The sequence below is a fragment of the Lynx canadensis genome, chromosome B3, assembly GCF_007474595.2.
Source record: "Lynx canadensis isolate LIC74 chromosome B3, mLynCan4.pri.v2, whole genome shotgun sequence".
Taxonomy (NCBI): Eukaryota; Metazoa; Chordata; class Mammalia; order Carnivora; family Felidae; genus Lynx; species Lynx canadensis.
Window position 1 is genome coordinate 73,595,394 of NC_044308.2, and position 18,498 is coordinate 73,613,891.

General features: G+C 52.5%; 2 protein-coding genes across 5 annotated transcripts in view; both read right to left on the minus strand.

Moving 5' to 3' along the window:
* Positions 1–6,155: 6,155 nt before the first annotated feature.
* On the minus strand, positions 6,156–8,313 carry CEBPE (CCAAT enhancer binding protein epsilon). The gene is made up of 2 exons (XM_030318714.1): positions 7,294–8,313; positions 6,156–6,668 (listed from the first exon to the last, which is right to left on the minus strand). Exons 1-2 carry the CDS (start codon positions 7,801–7,803, stop codon positions 6,333–6,335), a joined length of 846 nt encoding a protein of 281 aa, XP_030174574.1. The 5' UTR covers positions 7,804–8,313; the 3' UTR covers positions 6,156–6,332.
* A 5,185-nt stretch (positions 8,314–13,498) lies between these two features.
* Positions 13,499–18,498, minus strand: part of SLC7A8 (solute carrier family 7 member 8) — a 52,384-nt gene continuing 47,384 nt past the window's right edge. For all 4 annotated transcript variants that reach the window (XM_030318716.1, XM_030318715.1, XM_030318717.1 and 1 more), the window contains 3 exons: positions 17,347–17,496; positions 15,564–15,741; positions 13,499–15,060 (listed from right to left, as the gene is read on the minus strand). In XM_030318716.1, the coding sequence (XP_030174576.1) occupies positions 14,897–15,060; positions 15,564–15,741; positions 17,347–17,496 (492 nt within the window). In that variant the 3' untranslated portion in view covers positions 13,499–14,896. The remainder of the gene's footprint in view (positions 15,061–15,563; positions 15,742–17,346; positions 17,497–18,498) is intronic.

Here is an 18,498-nt window from a genome sequence, read left to right on the forward strand (position 1 = left end):
AGCACACTGACCTCTCAGTTCCTTCACTCTCCCATCTCTAACATTCTCCATTCCACCTTCACAAGCCACTCCCGGGAGCCTTATCATCACCAGAAACTGCAGCACCTATGAAATAACTGAATCAAACATCGTGCTGTCTGATATGATCTCCTTTCCTTACGGTTTGTTTGCTCAAGTAGGCTTACTGCAGCTGTTCTAGGGGCTCATGGAAGGACTGCTGGCCCTTCCTGTCTTTTCAACTTCGGCCTTGGGTTCCATGCTCATCACTAAATCCCTCCTTCGAAAGTACCCCCCCCTTCACTATCTATCCTGTCCATCCTGCCTCCCAACATTTGACTTCTCTACCCTGGCCCCCAGAAGCTAAGGACCACAGAGGGAAATCACCCAGGAGAACAGTCTGTTGTCACTCCATTGTCATCATTGACTTCAGCAGAGGCATGCTCTCCAGTCAGAAATCTCAGTCCTCTTTCCTCTCATCACCTGAGGTCTTACACCTTGAAGCCTGCTTCTCAGAGCCTCCTGCTTCATCGCTGACACTCACCTCTTTTCATGGTGAAAACAGACAGAACTGGCCACAGCCTGCTACATCCTACCTGTGCCTGTATCTGTGTCTGCTGCTGTCCGGCCGTCCCTTCTTTCTCCTTGGAGGAGAGGAAATGTCCACCTCCCTTGGGAGGTGGTTCCTGCCTCTGATGCTCTGGATCCCATCAGAGGGAGATCTGGTCTCAGCCCCTCTCTGACTTGATCTGTCCCCCAGCCACTGTCAGTGACCAGGAAGGGCCTGCCTGGGGCCTTGGCATACATTTCTCCATCTGCTGGGAACCCCTGCTCTTTGCCAGACCAACTCCTCACCTTTTAGAGATATCTGTATGTTACTTCCTTGAAGAAGCCTTGCCTGACCTTCACCTTTAAGTCAGGTGCCCTTGGTAACATCCATCCCAGTTGCCCCTTTACTTTTGCCACATAGCACTGCCCATTTAGAATTATCAATTTATTTGTGGTGTTATGTCTGGCCCCCTCATGAATCTGTAAGCTCCATGAGGGCAGGGACTATTCTCTTTGTGTATCCTGTAGCTTCTAAAACAAGCAAAGTGCCCAGCCTGGAGTAGGTGTTATAACTATTCTTTGAGCAAATGAATACATGAATGGGTGTGATGAGGAGACAGGAGGGATGTGAGGGGGAAGGAAGGATGGGGATGGGAGGTGAAGAGAGCAGATGGCCAGTGCAGGGAGAGGGTGGTAATGACAACGTGCAGAGGTGAGGCTGGGGATGGAGGGGAAAAGTAGGGAGGGGAGGACCAGGCAGAAGGCATCTCTGTGCTGGTGCTGGGCCTGAGTGAGGCTTCCCAGGAGCTCTGTCTCTTGGCCATGCTGCCTGAGAAGTTTGAAGGCAGAGCCAGTGGGCGGGGCTAGACTTTATCTTAGGGCGCAGTCCTAACCTCAGATGGTGACAGAGCGGGAGCTAGCAGGGGTTTTGCAAACCGTCCCGATTGCAGCAGGCCAGCAGTCTCGCTCTGGAGGGCGGGTGGGGCCTGGGCTTATCTCCCAAGTACAGTCTTAACCTCAGATGGTGACAAAGCGGGAGCTAGCAGGCGTTTTGCAAACCGTCCCGATTGCAGCAGGGCTGGATGGCCTGGCCAGGGGCAACAGTGCTAGGCGTGGGGGGCAACAGAGGGTTGGACAGTTTGGGGCCTTGGGTTGAAGTTTGGCTTTTGGGGTGTGGGGGATCCATTCTACCTATGGCTTGCCTTCACCTACCTTAGATCTCTGTTTCTAAAACCACAGGGGGAGGCTATGGCTCTGTAGGTGGGGTTCTCCCTGTTAGGAAGCCTGGCTTTTCCCAAGTCCTAGGACCCTTCTGCTACTTCCAGAAGTCAGAATTGACGGCCAGTTGCAGCCATTTTCCCACAATGTCCCCAGCAGGGTTGCCTCAGGGAATTTCTCATGAGTCAAGGAAGTTTCTCTGGGGCTGGGCCTGCTTATAGGAGCAGCTGACAAAGTCCAGTCAGGAGTCCTGCCCAAGTCTAACCATTCCCACTTAGGAACAGCGCAGGCTGAGAGGAGAGGTCTGCTTGCCAGGGGCCAGCGAGGGTGACAGGAAGTGACTGGCCTGTCAGAGAGGAGGTGCACAGGCCCTCAGCCAGCCCTGGCTATTGTTGCCTCAGCATCTCCTATACAGCCCCCTGCATCCCAGAGCCCCCTCCCTGGCTGGCACAGGGTAGGGGTGGAGGTGAAGAGGCCCCTTTCCACCCCCACTACCCCAACCGGGATCTTGCAACACTGGGATGGGGGCCCTGGGGGCCCAGGCGTGTGGCAATCCATGGGGGGTGGGGTGGGGAGGTGTGCACTGAGCAGGGGAGCAGCTTTCACAAGCAGCCACTGCAGGACTGACCTTGGCTGCCTCACCTTGGGCAGCTTCCTCTCTCTTCCCAGTATCACCAAGTAGTGTTCCTTCTCCTCAGCCATTTCCCAGGGGCCTGAGGTCCTGTCTCTCGGCTCAGCATTCTCATCCCGGTCCCCAGTTCAGCTCATGAAGGAAAAGCGGGCCTGAGCCCACTGTGGAGGCTAAAGCAATGGGACGCATGTGTGTGCTGTTTGGACCTTGATTTGCTGGTTTCTTAAAGTCACCGCAGCCCAAGGATAAGCACTTCTTTCTGCCTCTTCTTTCTCTGAGGCAGCTCTGCTTTGGGGGGTGAGGGTGGGTTGGAGAAGGGGTTTGGGTGCTGGATGCTTGCTGTCTGTGACACCTCAGTTTCTTAGGGACTGTCCTGTCCCACAGAGGGAATGGGAAGGGGAGAGAGAGTCCTTTGCAATTCCATTCTAGACAGAGGGAGGTGCTTTCTTGTTTACCCCTTTCCTTCTTCTTTCCATTCAGCCAGCCTCACTTGGCTTGCTTTCTTCTTCTTGATCACCCAGACTTTAGAGCCTTCACCTTTTGCTCTCCCCTCTGCTCACCCTTTCACCCCAATTTGGCACATCTGCCTCCTCCTTGAAATGTTTTAGGTTTCAACTTCAGTGTCACTTTCTCAGAGAAGCCTTCCTTGACCACCCCAGCTAAAATAACCTCCCTCCTAGGGCGCCTGGGTGGCTCAGTCGGTTAAGTGTCTGACTTTGGCTCAGGTCATGATCTCGCGGTCTGTGAGTTCGAGCCCTACATCAGGCTTTGTGCTGACAGCTCGGAGCCTGCTTCAGATTCTGTGTCTCCCTCTCTCTCTGCCCCTCCCCCACTTGTGCTCTGTCTCTCAAAAATGAATACATGCAAACAAAAAGTTTTTTTTTTTAAATAAATAAAATAACCTCCCTCCCTGTTTATCCGTTTGGTTTCCCCAAATGGAGGTATTAATGGATTGACTGAAGGGATTCAGGGAAAGTTGCAAGGAGAGATGAAGAAACTGGCTAGCTGCAGCGAGGGTCCATTATAGCCCCCAGGGCCATAAGGGCAGGGAGCCTGTGAAAGAGAGCCTTGGGCAGCACCTGTCCCCTACCGCAGAGAGGGTGCCCTCCTGCTGCTCTCCAACGTCCAGTCATGCCTGGAACACAGCAGGATGACTAAGGGTAGGGGGCACCTAGAAAGGCAAAGGAAGATAGTGCACTCGCTTGTTGTCCTTTTCTTCCTACTCCTTCAGTGAAGAGCTGGGTCTGTCTGGGTCACTACCGTGTTCTCAACACCTTGCAAGAGCCTGGCACAGGGACAGATGCTCAACAAATACTTGTTGAATAAGTTGCTTTGGCCCAAACCAGAGGAGGTCAGGTTAGAAGCCTCATTCAGAAAGTGTGACCCCTGGCTATGTGTCATCCCCCTGGGATGTGATCTGCCAGAGCATTGGGGCATGCTCAACACTCCTTGTCACGCAGGCACCATGTGTGTTCTTTTCTCACAGCGGCGCTGGGACCCTTCTCCAGCCCTGGTGCCAAGCACCTGCCCAGAGGATGGTGGATGGCTGGGCGGAGACCCAATTCAGAGCTGTGGGAAAGAAGCACGGAGTTGGTGCTGAACAACCCAGGTCCCATCACCCAGAACCTTGAAGATAAGTCAAGGGGCAGTGGTCTTGAGCTGAGAGGAGGAAATCCGGAGGTTGAGTCACTTACCATGTTCTGTACAAACCCCCCTTATGCAACCCCATCCCCCTGGGCTAAAAGGAAGGTGCGGGATTCTCCCGGACATCCACAGAGACTGGCGCCTCCCCCTTACAAACTCAGAAGGCCCCACGGCTGAGGAATAAACCAGCTATTGACGTTCAGATCTGTCTGTGCAGACCAGATCTGTGGCAGTGGGATCCAAGGAGAGATGTAGGACAGGATGCCTGAGGGACACAGAGGCAAAGGCAGGAAAAGGGACCGAGTCCTGGGTGAGGCTGGCGTGCTGCCCACGGATGCCCAAGATGTAGGAAGTCTCTGCCCCTGGGGATGTGGAGATGAGGGGAAGGGAGAGAGAGGGAGAGACTGGGAAGATTCAGTCTTTCCACCTGTCAGAAAGTTATTCCTTAGTGTCTAACTTGGGCTTTCTCAGCAGTGGCCTACAAGTCACTGGCGGCCCAGGAGAGACTCTAGCCCCTATTGTGTCTTATGTCTCTCATGTGCCCATAATTCCTGGTTACTTATTGAAGGGACTCTCAGGCCCACCCTGTGTGCCTCTGTGGGGAGGGTGTGAGCAAGGAGTAGAGACAAGTGCCGTGTACTGACACAGCAAAGGGACTGAGAGAGCCTCAGGAGAATGTCTCTTATCCCCTCTGGCTTTATCTGTAAGATGTGGCTCGCACTATCTTGCTTGTCTGAGGCCAAAGCCCACCAGCCGATCTCTTGAGGTCTCTTCCAGCACCTCTTGAGATCTGTGATTTTTGTGGAGCTGTTTTTGATTCTGCCTCTAAGCAATCCTGTAACTCTGGCTAAGTCCCTTTCTCTTCCTGAGGCCTCAGTTTCCTCACCTACAAAATGAGAAGTTTAGATGAGATCCTGAGGTCCTTCTAGTAAAGTGGAATAATAACAACTATTCATCTCACCATGTGCCAGGCCCTGTTTATCTATGAACATAACAACACTGTGAGATGGGTATTAATCCTACTCCCATGGAACAGATGAGGAAATTGAGGCATAGAGGGAAGTCACTGGTTCAGGTCACACAGCTTGGAAGAACCGGAGGGAGATTCAACTGGAGCCTCTTAAGAGGGCTAGAGTTCTAGCAAGAAAGAATACTTTGCACAAAGGATTTCACTGGTAGAGGTGCCTGGGTGGCTCAGTCAGTTGAGTGTCCAACTTCAGCTCAGGTCACTATCTCACGGCTTGCAAGTCTGAGCCTGGCGTCAGGCTCTGTGCTGACAGTTTGGAACCTGGAGCCTGTTTCACATTCTGTGTCTCCGTCTCTCTCTGCCCCTCCCCTGCTCATGTGCATGCTTTGTTTCTCTCTCAAAAATAAATCAACATTAAACAACAACAACAACAGCAACAAAACCAAGGGGTTTACTGACAGAGGTGATCTTGTCATTATCAACTTTCTTTCATACACACAGGTCTCAGGCCTTTCCCAACGGAGTCCTCCCCCAGGCACTCAGATTCTAGTGCTTTGGAAAACTCAAGCCCCAGGGAATGAGGGGCAAAGAGGGAGTGGGTGGATAGGAGCCATGGGGGGGGGGGGCTGTCAGCCTGGTGGGCTCAAGCTGTGGAACTGGAGAGAAAAAGTTGAGTCCTGGATTAAGAGCTAGGGGACCATAAATGTGGCAGAGCCATCTGGAAGCTGACAGGAGCTCCCAGACCTATATATCAAGGTGCTGGGGTCAGCAGGCCTAGACACAGGGACTGGGAGGTGCTGGGATCCCCCCACAAGACACAGAACTCTGTTAGGGAAACATCCAGAGGCTGTTCCAGTCCTGTGGGATTGCAGGGGTGGTGTGCCTTCATTATCCAGAAGGATAGAGTGGGTTGGGCTAGGAGAGCGGAGAGTGACAGACACGCAGCTTGGCCGTGTGGCGTGTCAGGGGAGAGCTGTGGGCAGTGCATCTGTATTCTTGGATATTCATTTGTGCATGGAACCCAGAGGTATACAGACCCAGCCATATGCATTCCCTGCCCTTGAGGCCCCCATGCCACACATGCAAACCACCTCCCCCCCCCCCCCCCCCCCGCCGCTGGAGAAGGCCAAGGCCCAGTGTGCAGGCCCATTACTGAGTCATAGTGCAATTTTATTCAGCCATAGAATCATCATGCTGGGGTCTGCCCTCCTCCCTTGCCACCCGCTGCCATTTGTCCATGGTCTATGTCTCAGGCTCAACCTGTGAGGGCTCTAGGGCCCCAGCAGGGTCAGGCCGGGGGCTGGTGTCACAGTCTGCCAGCTGGGCTCAGCTGCAGCCCCCCACGCCCTTGATGAGGTTGGCAGCCTCGGGGATCTGGCGGAAGAGGTTTCGGAGGGTGTCCAGCTCCTGGGTCAGCTGCTCCACGCGGCTGCGGAGGCGCTCGTTCTCTGCCATGTACTCCAGCACCTTCTGTTGCGTCTCCAGGATGCGCCTCTTGGCCTTGTCCCTGCTCTTGCGCACAGCAATGTTGTTCCGCTCCCGCCGAAGCCGGTACTCCAGGCTGTCCTTGTTCACCGCCTTCTTGCCTTTGTGTGAGGGGCCAGCTGGGGACGGCGCCTTGAGGAGGGGGCTGCAGGGGGGTGCGGCGGCGGCCACAGGGGCCTGGAGGGGACACAGAAGGACCAGAGGTGAGGCTCTGGCCAGGAAGCAGAGTGGAGGCAGGGCAGGAATCCCAGCAGCACAGGCACACTTGGGCGTCAAAGAGATACGGGATCCAGAGCCAGCTTTTGGCTCTCAGTGAGAACAGCCACTGCCCTGCCGCATGCAGAGGGTCCCCCGCTCTGACCAAAACTTCCTTTCATGTTCCCACAGGGTCTGAGGACACTTTCCTTCAGTCTCTCTCGAGTCTCTAGTCCTACGACCAGTAGGTGTTTTCTCTTCTAGAAGCAGGTGGCAGAGAAACAAGAGGAAAGGGCTGATGGGCAGCAGAGAAGCTGGTGGGACCTGAGGTCAGGGCAGGTCGGCTGGCCACAGGGGCTGCAGGACACACTGGGTTCCAACCATACGGTGGGGTCTAAGATAAGCGTGAATTCACAGAGAAGCAAAGAGGGGTCCTGGTCGGGGGGGAGGGCGTGGTGGTGAGCACAGAGGGCTTTGGGCTGGGTCAGTTCCACACAGCAACATCAAACATAGACTCGTTAGTGTAAGCGGGGAGTCAGAGTCCTGCACCAGCACGGGCCTCTCTCCAGCTCCTGGGTGCCAGGGACGGGATTTGACCTGCTCTTACCTTGAGGACGCGCAGGGGCTGGCTGGGCGCTGCCAGGGCTGGGGGCAGGTGCATGGCCGTCTGCCCACAGTGTGCTACTTGGTACTGCAGAGGATTGTAGCCACCACGGCTGGCCCCTCGGCTGCCCTCTGGTCCCCGGGGCTCCTCCTTCACGGCCACAGCCCTGGGGTCGTAGCTCCCTGGGCTGCTGTAGATGCCAGGCCCCAGTGCCTTCCTGTCAGGGCCGAAGGTATGTGGCGGGTAGGCGAAGGGCCGTGGGTCGGGCGGCAGGTAGTGGGGGAAGGCAGGGGTTCCAGGTCCCTTAAGCCCTCTGGCCTCAGGTGCTGGCTTCACAGTGAAGAGGTCAGAGAGGAGCTGTTCCTCCCCAGACTCGATGTAGGCGGAGAGGTCGATGGAGGCCTCATGCTCACACATGTCCCCCAGCTCTCCAGGCCCCGCTCTGCCCCCTGAGAACTCGAGTGGCTGCTGGCCAGCCCGGGGCTCACACTCGTAGTAGGTCCCGTGGGACATGGCCGGCCCGCCCCCTCAGCTCCCCGCCCCTGCAACCCTGCTCTTGGGGCACCCTCTGGGATGCTCGACCTGCCCTCTCCCTATCTCCCCCTGCCCTAGATCTGCCCTCTCTGGACTCCTCTGTCACCCACTCTTGTGTGGCCTCTCTCCTCCCTCCTCTGCTGTTTCCTTTTCCTTCCTCTGTAGTCAATGCCTCTTTTCTCTTCCCTTTTTTCCTCCTCTCTCCTTGGGGTGACTCAGGGAGGGGCAGGGCGCACCCCGGAGGAAGGGATGCAGGGCTTAGAGAAAGGGGGCCCCTGGCCTATTTAGCAGTTGGGAGCACTCTTTGGTCAGGGTCCAAGCCAGGGTTCTCAGACGCCTGGGAGCTGATGCTTCTGGGAATGCCTCCCCCCTCCCTGTTGAGTCCAGGGGATTCCAGAGTCCTCCCTGAGGGCAACACCTCACTCTGAGTGTCCTCCTCCCTCCGACTTCTAAAAAGTTCTGTGCAGATGAGGTGCCAAGTCAGAATGAACAGAGAAAACCCTCTGCCAGTGCCGACCCCAGCCGGATCTGAGCTCCTCCCTTGACACGCCTCCCTCTCTGCCCCCCGCCCCCCCAACCCAGCTATGGGCTCCACCTACCCCCAGGGGGAGTCAGTTCCTTTTGTAGCCCCACCTCCCAGGGCATTCTCTTGGGTACAGGCCAGGGGGTGTTGTTTGAGGGGTTTACGAAGTAGTGACAGGTTCTGGGACCAAGCCTCCACTGTGGTGCAGAGCATTTGCTAGGTTTTTGTGCAATAGTCCGAACCCTCTTATGTTTCCAGCCCTGGGTAGCCCTTGCAGCCTGGCACTATCCCTGACTGCCAAGGCTTGGCTGAGGCACCTGCTCAGGACTTGGGCCCCGTGCCCCAGACTCAGGCAGGCTGCTGACCCAGGAGCCGACAGCTGCACTCCTCCGGTGACTCCAGTGCTCTCTCTTCCAGCTGCCCTGCACTGCTAGAGCCTCAGGCTGGCACTGTGCCCCCACCTCCCCCCCATCTGGTCCTGGGGCTCTGCCCTGTTTCCTGTGCCTTGTGCCGCAGGGCTCAGGCACTCACTGCAGCTCGGTTTGCTGTCTTTCCTTCTGCATTGCCGTTCTCTGACCTCGATGCGTGTCTCTTGGGTCCACTTCCTCTTGCAAGTCTTGAGAAGACTTCTCTTTTTGTCATCACCTCTTCCTGGGACTCTGTTGCAGGGTTTCCAGGAGAAGCCCAACCTCGGCACGTTTTGTCTCATGCTGAGCCCCCTCTCCCTTCCCTTTTCTTTTTGCTCTGGGAACTCCCCACTCTCTCCTGTTAGAGGTATTGCAGTTGCTCTGTGTTTACCTATTGAATTTCTCCTACAAAAGGGACTATAGGTCCAGAAAAGGAAAGGACACAGAAATGTGTCACCAACTCTTTTATCACCAGCAGATGCTGTGAGTACCCTGCGGAGGCCAGAAGGTTTGATAAGTAGGGTACATGAAGGGCCAGGGCAAATGCAGAGGGGATATGTGTGGCATTGAACATTAAAATAAAGTATGCAAATGTAGACATGGCTGCCTACCCGTCAGGCTAGTTAGCATCTTCCTTCCTCCCTCCCATCTCCAAGGGCACAGCTTAAGGTACTTCCTCTGAAAGCCCTGTCCTGGCATGGGGAGATCTGCGTGTATCCTGGAGACAGATCTCAGGGACCAGATGGGGAGATTTCTATCTGATCTCCTTTTCAAAGGACCTTGGGTCAAACAGGTACCAGAGCTGAAGTACTTCAGTTTGGCAGGAGTGCCTCTGTTGACCACCAGGTGGCAATGTTGGTCCAGAATTCAGGACTTGAGGGGTTGCTGTGGTCAGGCATCCGGGGGCCGACAGAGGGCAGCCTCCCACAGCCATGACAAGGGCAAGCCGCCGCTGGGCCCCCAGAAGGAGGGAGAAGAATCGCCGCGGGGTGGGGGCTTGCAGTGTAGTTACCGGGAGGGTGGGTAGGCTGAGAGGACTGGGGCCAGGGCCTTGTCTTAATGAGGAGAAATTCTAGCCCTCTCCGACTTTGGAATAGTGATGATGGCTAAGGCCTGGCATTTTCTGGGGTAACACTTTTTTGATCATTGAAACATTTACTTTTCCATGCTGACCATTTCCCTGTGAGTTAAGGGGGAAGGTAAGCAAGACAGAGGGTATTTTTATCTCTGCCTTATAAAAGAGGAAAACAAGGCTGAAAGGCCAAACCTCCCAAGGTCACACAAAGATGCAGTATTGGTCCTGGGGGATAGGGCTGTAGGCTAGTTCTTGAAACCCCCAGGCAAGAAGGGGTGTGGAAATGGGGAGCTGTGTGACTCAGAGAGCCATGTTTGCCCTCAGTCGGCCCTCCTGGGGGGAGCGAGAGACCGTGTCAGTAGCCAGTAGCCAGTGAAGGGGGGGGCGGGGGAGGGGGGGCTGGAGGAAGCAGGGAAGTGTACAAATAGAGCTGGCAGGAAATGAGAAAGGCTGGGGCCAGTAGGAGATAAGTGATCTCGGTCTCTCACCTCCCAGGCTGGTGGCTGACGTTGCTGGAGTACTGACATCAGTGTTTCCCAGTAACCGAGGGGCTTGGTGGGGGTGGGGCAGGTTGCATTCTGGATGTCCCTGCAGGGGAGGAGTGGGTACTGGACAGGAACAGAGGAGGGGAGGGCAGTGCCAGCTAAGAGCAGGGGGCTTCTTGGATTCCATGGAGTTACTCAGGAGTGGAAAGAAGCCTCCTTGGCCAGCAGGATCATTTCCTCCTGTGCTGCTTCAGTTGCTACCTGTTTGCATTAACTGAAACAATGCATGATATATTATCTTAGTGACTTTGTAACAGGCCTCAGTTCAAAAGTCACCTCCTTCACCAGGTCCTTCCAACAGGGAGGCAGCCAAACATGGCAGTCAAGTGTCAGAGAGAACTGGGCTTACATCCTGCCTCTGTCACTTCCCAGCTGGGGGGCCTCAGGCAAGTTACTTAATCTTACTTGTAAAATGGCAGTAGTAAAGTCTACTTTGCTGGATTGTTTAATTACTTTGAATAAGATAATGTATAGAGATCAACTTATCAGTAAATGTTCAGTCTTCTTCTGCCCTTCCTCTGACCACCTCTTGTGGTTTATCTGTGTCTCCTAAGTAGATAAACTATCTGTAGCCTCATCCGATGCCTTAACTTGACAGGTATTTTGGGGCATGTAGGCACCATACAGGTTCTGGGGATCTGGCGGACTCAGCTCGAAGTCCACCTGGTGTGGGCAGTCAGCCATGCCTGAAAGTGCACATGTACATGTCATGTGCCTTCTTTCCGTCATAGACTATTTGCTCCTTGAGGGTAAGGTCAGATCCACTTTTTGGACTTCTTCAGCTGACCATATTGCCTGAATTATAATTAGTAGAGGTGGATTGTCAAGTATGAATATTTTCATGGAGTCAACGGGACTAAGTATTTGAAATCTGTGCTGATTTGGAAAATTCAGGAGTAAGTTTGCTATTCTCATAGCATATAACAAACCCCTTGGATACGATGGTTCTAAGATATGTTGTGTGACTAACGAATGCTCAAGCAGCTATGATTTCAGTGACCCCCAAAGTCCCTAAGGTCAGAGAATCTGAATTCCTACCATTAAAGTGACTGACAGGGTTAAGACAGGGTAAAAGCCCAGGTTAAAAGGGTAAAGCCCAGGGTAAAAGTCCAGGTTGCCCAGGAGGAGACTACATTTTCCCATTTGACCAGGTTAAAAAGGTCAGCAAATGTCACCTTAGGGGGATGGTGGTAGTGGATAGGAACAAGTGTCTCCACAGGGTGAGAGGGGACTGGGAAGGGTCAGACTTGCTGGAATGAGGCAACATGGAGAATATACTGGCAGCCATGGGAAGGAAATGTATGTGTATTGGGGCAGAGGGGGTTCAAAAGGGTGTATTTGAGTCCTGGAGAGAAGCGTCTTGCACAAGACTGGCCTCTGCCCAGTTTTGCCCTTGCTCTCTGGGGACAACCTTGGGCTGGGAGATTGAAGGACTCTTTGAGAATAGGTTTAATCCTTTTTTTTTTTTTCTTCTTTTCCTTTTCTCTAAAAGTGCTATATAGGTTAAGTGACTTGCCCAAGGACACAAGCTGTTTAGTGGCTGCTGACCTGGGACTCAGAGCCAAGCATTTGTACCCCTGTGACTGGCACACCTCCAGTCTGAATCTAGAAGAAATGCCAGCCATAAATGAGGAGTGTTGGGGCCAGGCCAGGATTGGGAGTAGAAGCATCTTGCCTGCCTGTGTCCTCATGTGTCCTAGATGGTAGAGGGTGATGTCTTAATAACCCCCTCCCCTGCCCGTGTCTGCCAGAAGTACTGGCTCTGGAGTAATGCAGCCCCAGGACAGGCAGCTGGGAGGCTGCCCACAAAGGAGGCACTCCAAGCAAGGACTGGGCCTAATCCCATCAACTTCCTCCAGCAATTAACCCAAAGCACGAGGCGAACTTGTTCCTACTGTACCTGCTCCCTCCTTTGTCCTCACTCAGCAGCCTTCCTAGTCTTCTAACTAGACACGGTCCTCTCAGTCTGCTCTATGCAGCTGAGGGGGACTGTGTCTCACCTCCTAGTCCCTCCTGTCAAACCCCTTGTATCATCTGGCTGGGTGTTTTCCTAAGTCTCCCTGGCATCTCTCCACAAGCTCAGCCTGTCCCTTCCTTTCCCACCTGGTGCCAGCTGTCCTGGTGCCAGAAGCCTTTGCTGATCCGGCCTTGGAGAACCACCCTGCCTTTGCCTCCCTCCACTCAACTTAGTGCTGTCTGTCATCCATGTCCCCAACTAGGCAGTGAGGAGGTTCTTCTTCCCAGCTAGTTTGTGGGCTCTCGGTAAAGTAGGAACTTTAACACTTTCTGATTTTACTGAAGCAATGAGAAAGTTTTTGGTTCAAAATGAGAGGGAGTTAAAACAACAACAACAACAACAACAACAACAAACCCAAAGAGGTGGTATTTGTACTGGCACTGAGTCCCTGGAACAGAGCAAGGGCCATTCTGGGGTGAAGCTGGCAACCAAAGCATCCTCATGAGATAGGAAACACCTGGGGACTTTGTTTCAGAAGATCACTGAGTTATTACCACCAACAACTTCATTTCCATTTAAAATTTTATTACATCAAAAGAAAAAACAAAAACAAAAAACAAAAAACCCTCCACAAAACGAACTCTAACCCTCAACCAACTCAAAGACAGAAGATTATTATCCAGGTATAACTAAGGCCCTCCCCCCACCCCAAACAACCTTACATTAAAAAATCCAAAAGAAATAGAAATACCAGCTTCAAAAATATTTATCCAAAAAAGTAAGGCATTCACTTTATGAAACAAACAAACAAATCAACCCCAACAATTGAAGGAGGGATGGAGGTTGGAGGAATGAGAACAGAGAACAGGAGGATGGTTCCCTGACCCTTGAGGGGCCAGCCCTATCCTGCCCTCCATTTGGAAGGGACCAGAACTCAAACCAAACCTGGCAGCTCACCAATGGGGGGTCAGGCAGGCCAGGTGGGGAGTTGGTGGAGCCAAGCAAGCCAGGAGCACTCCCCACGTGTTCTAGTCTAAGCAGATGGTACAGGGAGGTAGGAAAGAGGGGATCCTGCTTTGCGATGAAAAGATCCTAGTCCTTAGCACAGCAAGTGTGGCAGGAAGGGCAAACATGGTGGCCTTCCTCTGGAGTGCAGGGAAAGGCAGCCTCTGCCCACAGGATGGCCAGAAGTCCACATACCATAGAGAATGTGTCTCCAAAATGGGTACCTTCTGCCACTGCCCTTTCATCCTGTCTTGGAGGCTGTCTAAAGACAGGCAGTGGTGGGACCAAAAAAGGGGGGTATCTGAGTAGGGGGAGGAGGGATGAACTAGCCTTCAGAAGACACTCTCTCCCCAAATAGTCTTCCAGCTTATGGGATGGGCACTTTTGAGGGGTGGGTGGGAAAGTACCCTCCATTCCAGGAAGGCTTTTCATACCAGATCTGTCCTGAGGGTTAGAAATCAGGGAGTATTTTTAGGTCCAGTTCTTGGATGGGAGGTGACTTAAGGCTGATTTGGCTTGGGTTTCAGGCCTGAAGGGCTTGGGGAGCCTTCACATTGGTTGGTCCCAGAGCCAAGCCAGAGAGGAGGAAAAGGACATCATAGGGGTGCCAGCAGGGGGCATGTTGGGGGCATGGCTGCAGGGATAATGGAGTGACTGCTTCTTCTCATGGGAGTAGGGAGGGAAGAGGAGCTGAGCAGCTTTGCCATCAGGAGAAAAATGTCCACTACACTGAAAACAAGAAGACTTTCTGGCTTCAGGAAGCTTTGGCACCGAATGGGGGTCAGGATGCAGGAGACAGGGGCAGGGCTGGGTTTCTGCAATTTGAGCCTTTCCCAATCTCTTCCACAGGCCTGGCTTGGGGTTAGGAGGAGGGGGCAGTTCTCCTGCTCATTGGTCCTTAGCTCAGTAGGAAGGTGGTGTCCTGACAGGAACCTTGCTCTAGCCAGGGAGCCCAAGCTGGGGTGGGAGGAGGTACATGGGGAGGGGGAGAGGAGAGAACAGAGGGAAGCAACTCTCTGATTTCTTGGGTCCCTAGTGAAGGGAGAGGGATATGGGTCTCTCCAGTTGACCTTTAAAGATGACAGATTTGCTTGAGTCTGTCCCTCCCCAAAAGACTCACTGTCGCTTCCACTTCTCTGAGCAGAGGCCTCCCTTGGGCTCAGGAATGAGGAGGGAAGGCAGTACTGAACTGGGCTCCTGAGGAGGCAAGTGAGGGTTTGAGCCCCCAGGGCGGTGCAGGAAGGCCCTGTAGGATACCCCCAGCAGCTCCACTCTCCTCCCACTGCTTGGAGCAAACCCTCACAAGGGTTTTGGACATAGGCCCTGGTGGTAAGAAGCTGGTTCTTTGGGTACAAATGTCAGTGTCTTTGTTTATAGTTTTTTACACCCACACCCAGGTCCTGTCCCTGCTTGACAGAAGCAGAGGTGTGTGTGTGTGTGCGTGTGTGTGTGTGTGTGTGTGTGTGTGTGTGTGTGTGTGTTGGGGTGGGACCTAGCCCGGGAAGGAGGGCAAAAAGGGGGTGTAGGAAGAAGAAGCCAGTTGAGAGGGGATGGTGGTCCTCAGGGCTGGGGCTGCTCCGAGTCCTTGTCCTTGCAGGCAGTGGGTTGGTAGATGGGCTGCCGCTGTTCTTCTGTGTCCTCATTTAGCTCCTCTGTCCCTGAGCCCCCCTCCACCTCGGGGTACACAACCACACACATCTTCTGGCTCACCAGGGTTAGCAGCTCTATGGGAGGTTACACAGAACAGGTCAGTGCTGAGCATCCCACCAACACAGCCAACCAGGCTATGGCCCTGCCCAGATCTCCTGCCCCAGATGTAGACTCAGCAGAGCTGCCAACACCTTCAGGAGACTTCCATTCCAGGAGACAGCCACCTTACCACCTCCTCTGTCTCTGGGAAGCCTGTTTGTTGGCTGCCCATTCCCATAAAAGCCTTAGTCCTGCACCTTCCCTACACTTGCTGACCACCAGTTCCAGGGTCTTCCGTGGCCTCTACCTCAGGCAGCTCCTGCAGGATGGCTGTCAAGTTGCCTATTTTCTTATAGGTCTAAGGTCTGTGTGCAAACCTCAGCTGTTCTCCCCTCCTCAGAGGTTTCTGGGAAGGCACCCACCCTCTCTCATCCTGTCTTCTTCTACGGAGCTCTGTGGACCAGCCTAGGACTCCTGACCGGGAGACCCAGTCCAGACCAGAAGGCCCTCTATCCATCCAGTGCCCTCAACAACTCACCAATGAAGTTATTGAAACACTTGGGCTTGTGTTGCCAGTAAACACCCAGGAAATAGACGGGCACTCCTGTCAGCATGATGGCCAGGCCAGTGCCACACACCACAGGCTCCGACAACAGGCTAAAGATCAGCAGGAAGGCCCAGAACAACAAGTAGATGATGGGGAACAGCAGGTTGATCTGTGGAGCAGAGGTGCTGTTAGCTGTGTGGACCCCAGGGGCCCCAGGATCAGGGCATCCTCCTTCTTCTCAACCTACAGGGAGGCATCTTTGAGGGCAAAGGGTAGACTTCACTCAGCTCTGTGGCTTCCACACCCTTAGGCCTGACAGATCAAGTGCTATGTCAACAAATGTTGGTGAACTTGGGTAGTGGGACAGGAATAGGAGAGGGGAACTAGGGAAGGAATGATTTTCACTGGATCTTCTCTTCTGGTAAGGATGAAACAACACCTTGTCATCCATGCCATGTGTTTGTGGCAATAATAGAAGCCCATGGGGGATCGATAAGCTTGCTGGTATATTGGTATATATTTGCTGAGGTCCTAGGGTGGAGGAGAAGTGGAGGAATGAGGGAGAGGAAAGAAGGAACTGGCCTGGATCTGTCAGGTTCCTTACCCTTGCCCGGTTCTAGGCAGGGCCCTCATCTGGGCACCATGTGGGCAAATGTCCATCCCTCTCAGTGTAAAAGATCTAATCCCAGGATCAATCTCAATGTGTCTCTCTCAAGCAATTTGAGAAGATAAATCTGCCAAGGTCCAAGAAATCAGGAAACCTACCATAGTATAAGACAGTCAGGGGCCTCAGTTTTTTCAAAAAGAAGCATCAGCTCTATGGGCTTCATCCCATCTGGTTGGCCACAGGTGGGAGTTCCCAGTAGAGTCTTCTTCAAGACTCTAGATTCAGCTGCCTTTCTCTTCCCTGTCATCTCTTCTCAGAGGGTATGCAACGGTTGGGGGAGGGATGGGTTATTCTATGTTGTCATCCTAGCAGGCTTTCTAAGAGTGGTAGGGAAGTGGTGGTGGAAAACAGATGTGGAGAGCTGGAATTCCTCAGCTGGAAGAATCTTCTGGAAGGATCTAGTCTTCTCTGTTTCTAGAATAGGATTGTTCAAATAGCTCAGGGATATACTCTATTCTTCCAATTTGCAGGAGAACCCAGAGTGCTCTCACATATTTTTTTCTGAGAAACCCCATTCATTCCCACCACACAATTATCTCTTGTAGCCATCAATAGGTTCACCAAGCACCCTACTACCTATAGGGCCCTAGTAGTTTAACAAGAGAGGCACATGGAGGGTTGGGGTGGACTGGGAAGCTTCAGGGAAGAGGAGGAACTTGAGGCCTATGTGGAAAATGGTTAGGATTTGGATAGGCAGATGGGAGAAGGAAACTCATTCTGGGATGGAGACATAGCTCAAGTAAACTCAGCTATCTGGAGGGATAAGAAGGAGACTGGACAGACCAGCAGATTCAGGGAAATGTTGGAGAGATAAGGGAGTCTGGAAAAATCAACTGGAGTTTATAAGAGTCATAGGAAACAAAGAAATGACCTGATGAAAGTACATTTAATCTAACTTATTCTTCCAGCTACAATTTGTTCTGGTCCTGTCTCCAGTGGAAAATGGAAATGGTTGCCCCCATTTATACATAACCCTTACTTCCCAGAGGGTCTGCTACCATCATAGAAATTATGATCTGTGGTCAGCAGCTGATAACAAGGTGATTTAAAAATCTGGGCTGCAGCTAGAACCAGTAGAGGAGATGGAGGGGGTCCCAAGGGCAGCACCTTGATAGGGCGGGGGATGTCAGGCTTCTTCCAGCGAAGAACTATCTGTCCAGCAATTGTGACTCCATAGAAGAGGTAGTTGATGAAGCCCACGTAGTTGATGAGTGTGTACATATCACTGGTGACCAGCATCAGCAGGGTTGAGATGCACTGTAGAGAACGGGAGAAACTCATCAGTAATCAGAAAGATATTTGGACACTGGAGGAGCTATTTACAGGTCAGGGGACTGTTCTGCCTCTAGGAAGACAACACCATTTTATGATGAATGTCTCAAAATTGAGACTTTACAGCATCCCCTAGTCACCTTGGCCATTGCTAACACCTTCATTGCCAGTAAGTTCTTTCTTATTGCAGGAGTGATAATAAAAATATTTAAGCACTGGTATGGCATGGGCACTAACCAATCAGAACAGATACTGGCTGTAAACAACTGGATTGGCCACACTGGTGACAGTGGCTCTATGTCTGCCCTGGTCTCATTTATATTTCTTCCTTGGTTGTAGCTCAAGCTGGGTTTTTTTGTTTTGTTTTGTTTTTTTAGTCCCTTAGAGAAGATTGTTAACTGCAGATTAAAGCTTTATTCTTACCCTCAATCTCTTCTCCTGAGTCATTATCCTCCCCCCCCCCCCGCTTTTTTAAATATCACAGTTTTATAACAATCCCAGCCAAAAAAATAAAAAAAATGTTTACAACAGTTATAAAGCACTTACTACGTGCCGAGCCCTGTTCTTAGTGTTCTACAAATATTAACCCATCTAACTCTCATAACAGCCCCATGAGGTTTTCTTGACAGAGTCCACTTTCCAACTTCAAAATCATCTCAGTGGCTCTCTCAGAACCATGTTCTGCCCCTTTGTTAATTTGTTAAGGCCAAGAGAAGGTTCAGTTCTCTTGTAAGATCTGATGGTGAAAATAATCTAGAAGATTTTAACAGGCAAATAAGCCAGATTCTGACTATACTTGCCTTGCAGTCACAGGACTTCACCAATGGCTCAAACTGGAAACAAGTCTGTGGGTCACTGGGAGCACTAGGTGGTCTCTAGGCACCTTTCACAGCTAACCAATCAGATGGCCTTCATCCTGTATCTGAACATTCTGAAACTCCCCTCATGTTGTACAATGTTTCCACGTGACTCCTGAGAACTCTATTA

Coding starts and splice junctions, on each gene's coding strand:
- CEBPE (XM_030318714.1), bottom strand. CDS start 7,803: ATGTCCCACGGGACCTACTACGAGTGTGAGCCCCGGGCTGGCCAGCAG. Junction 6,669..7,293: donor AGCCCCTGCGCGTCCTCAAG/GTAAGAGCAGGT, acceptor TGTCCCCTCCAG/GCCCCTGTGGCCGCCGCCGC.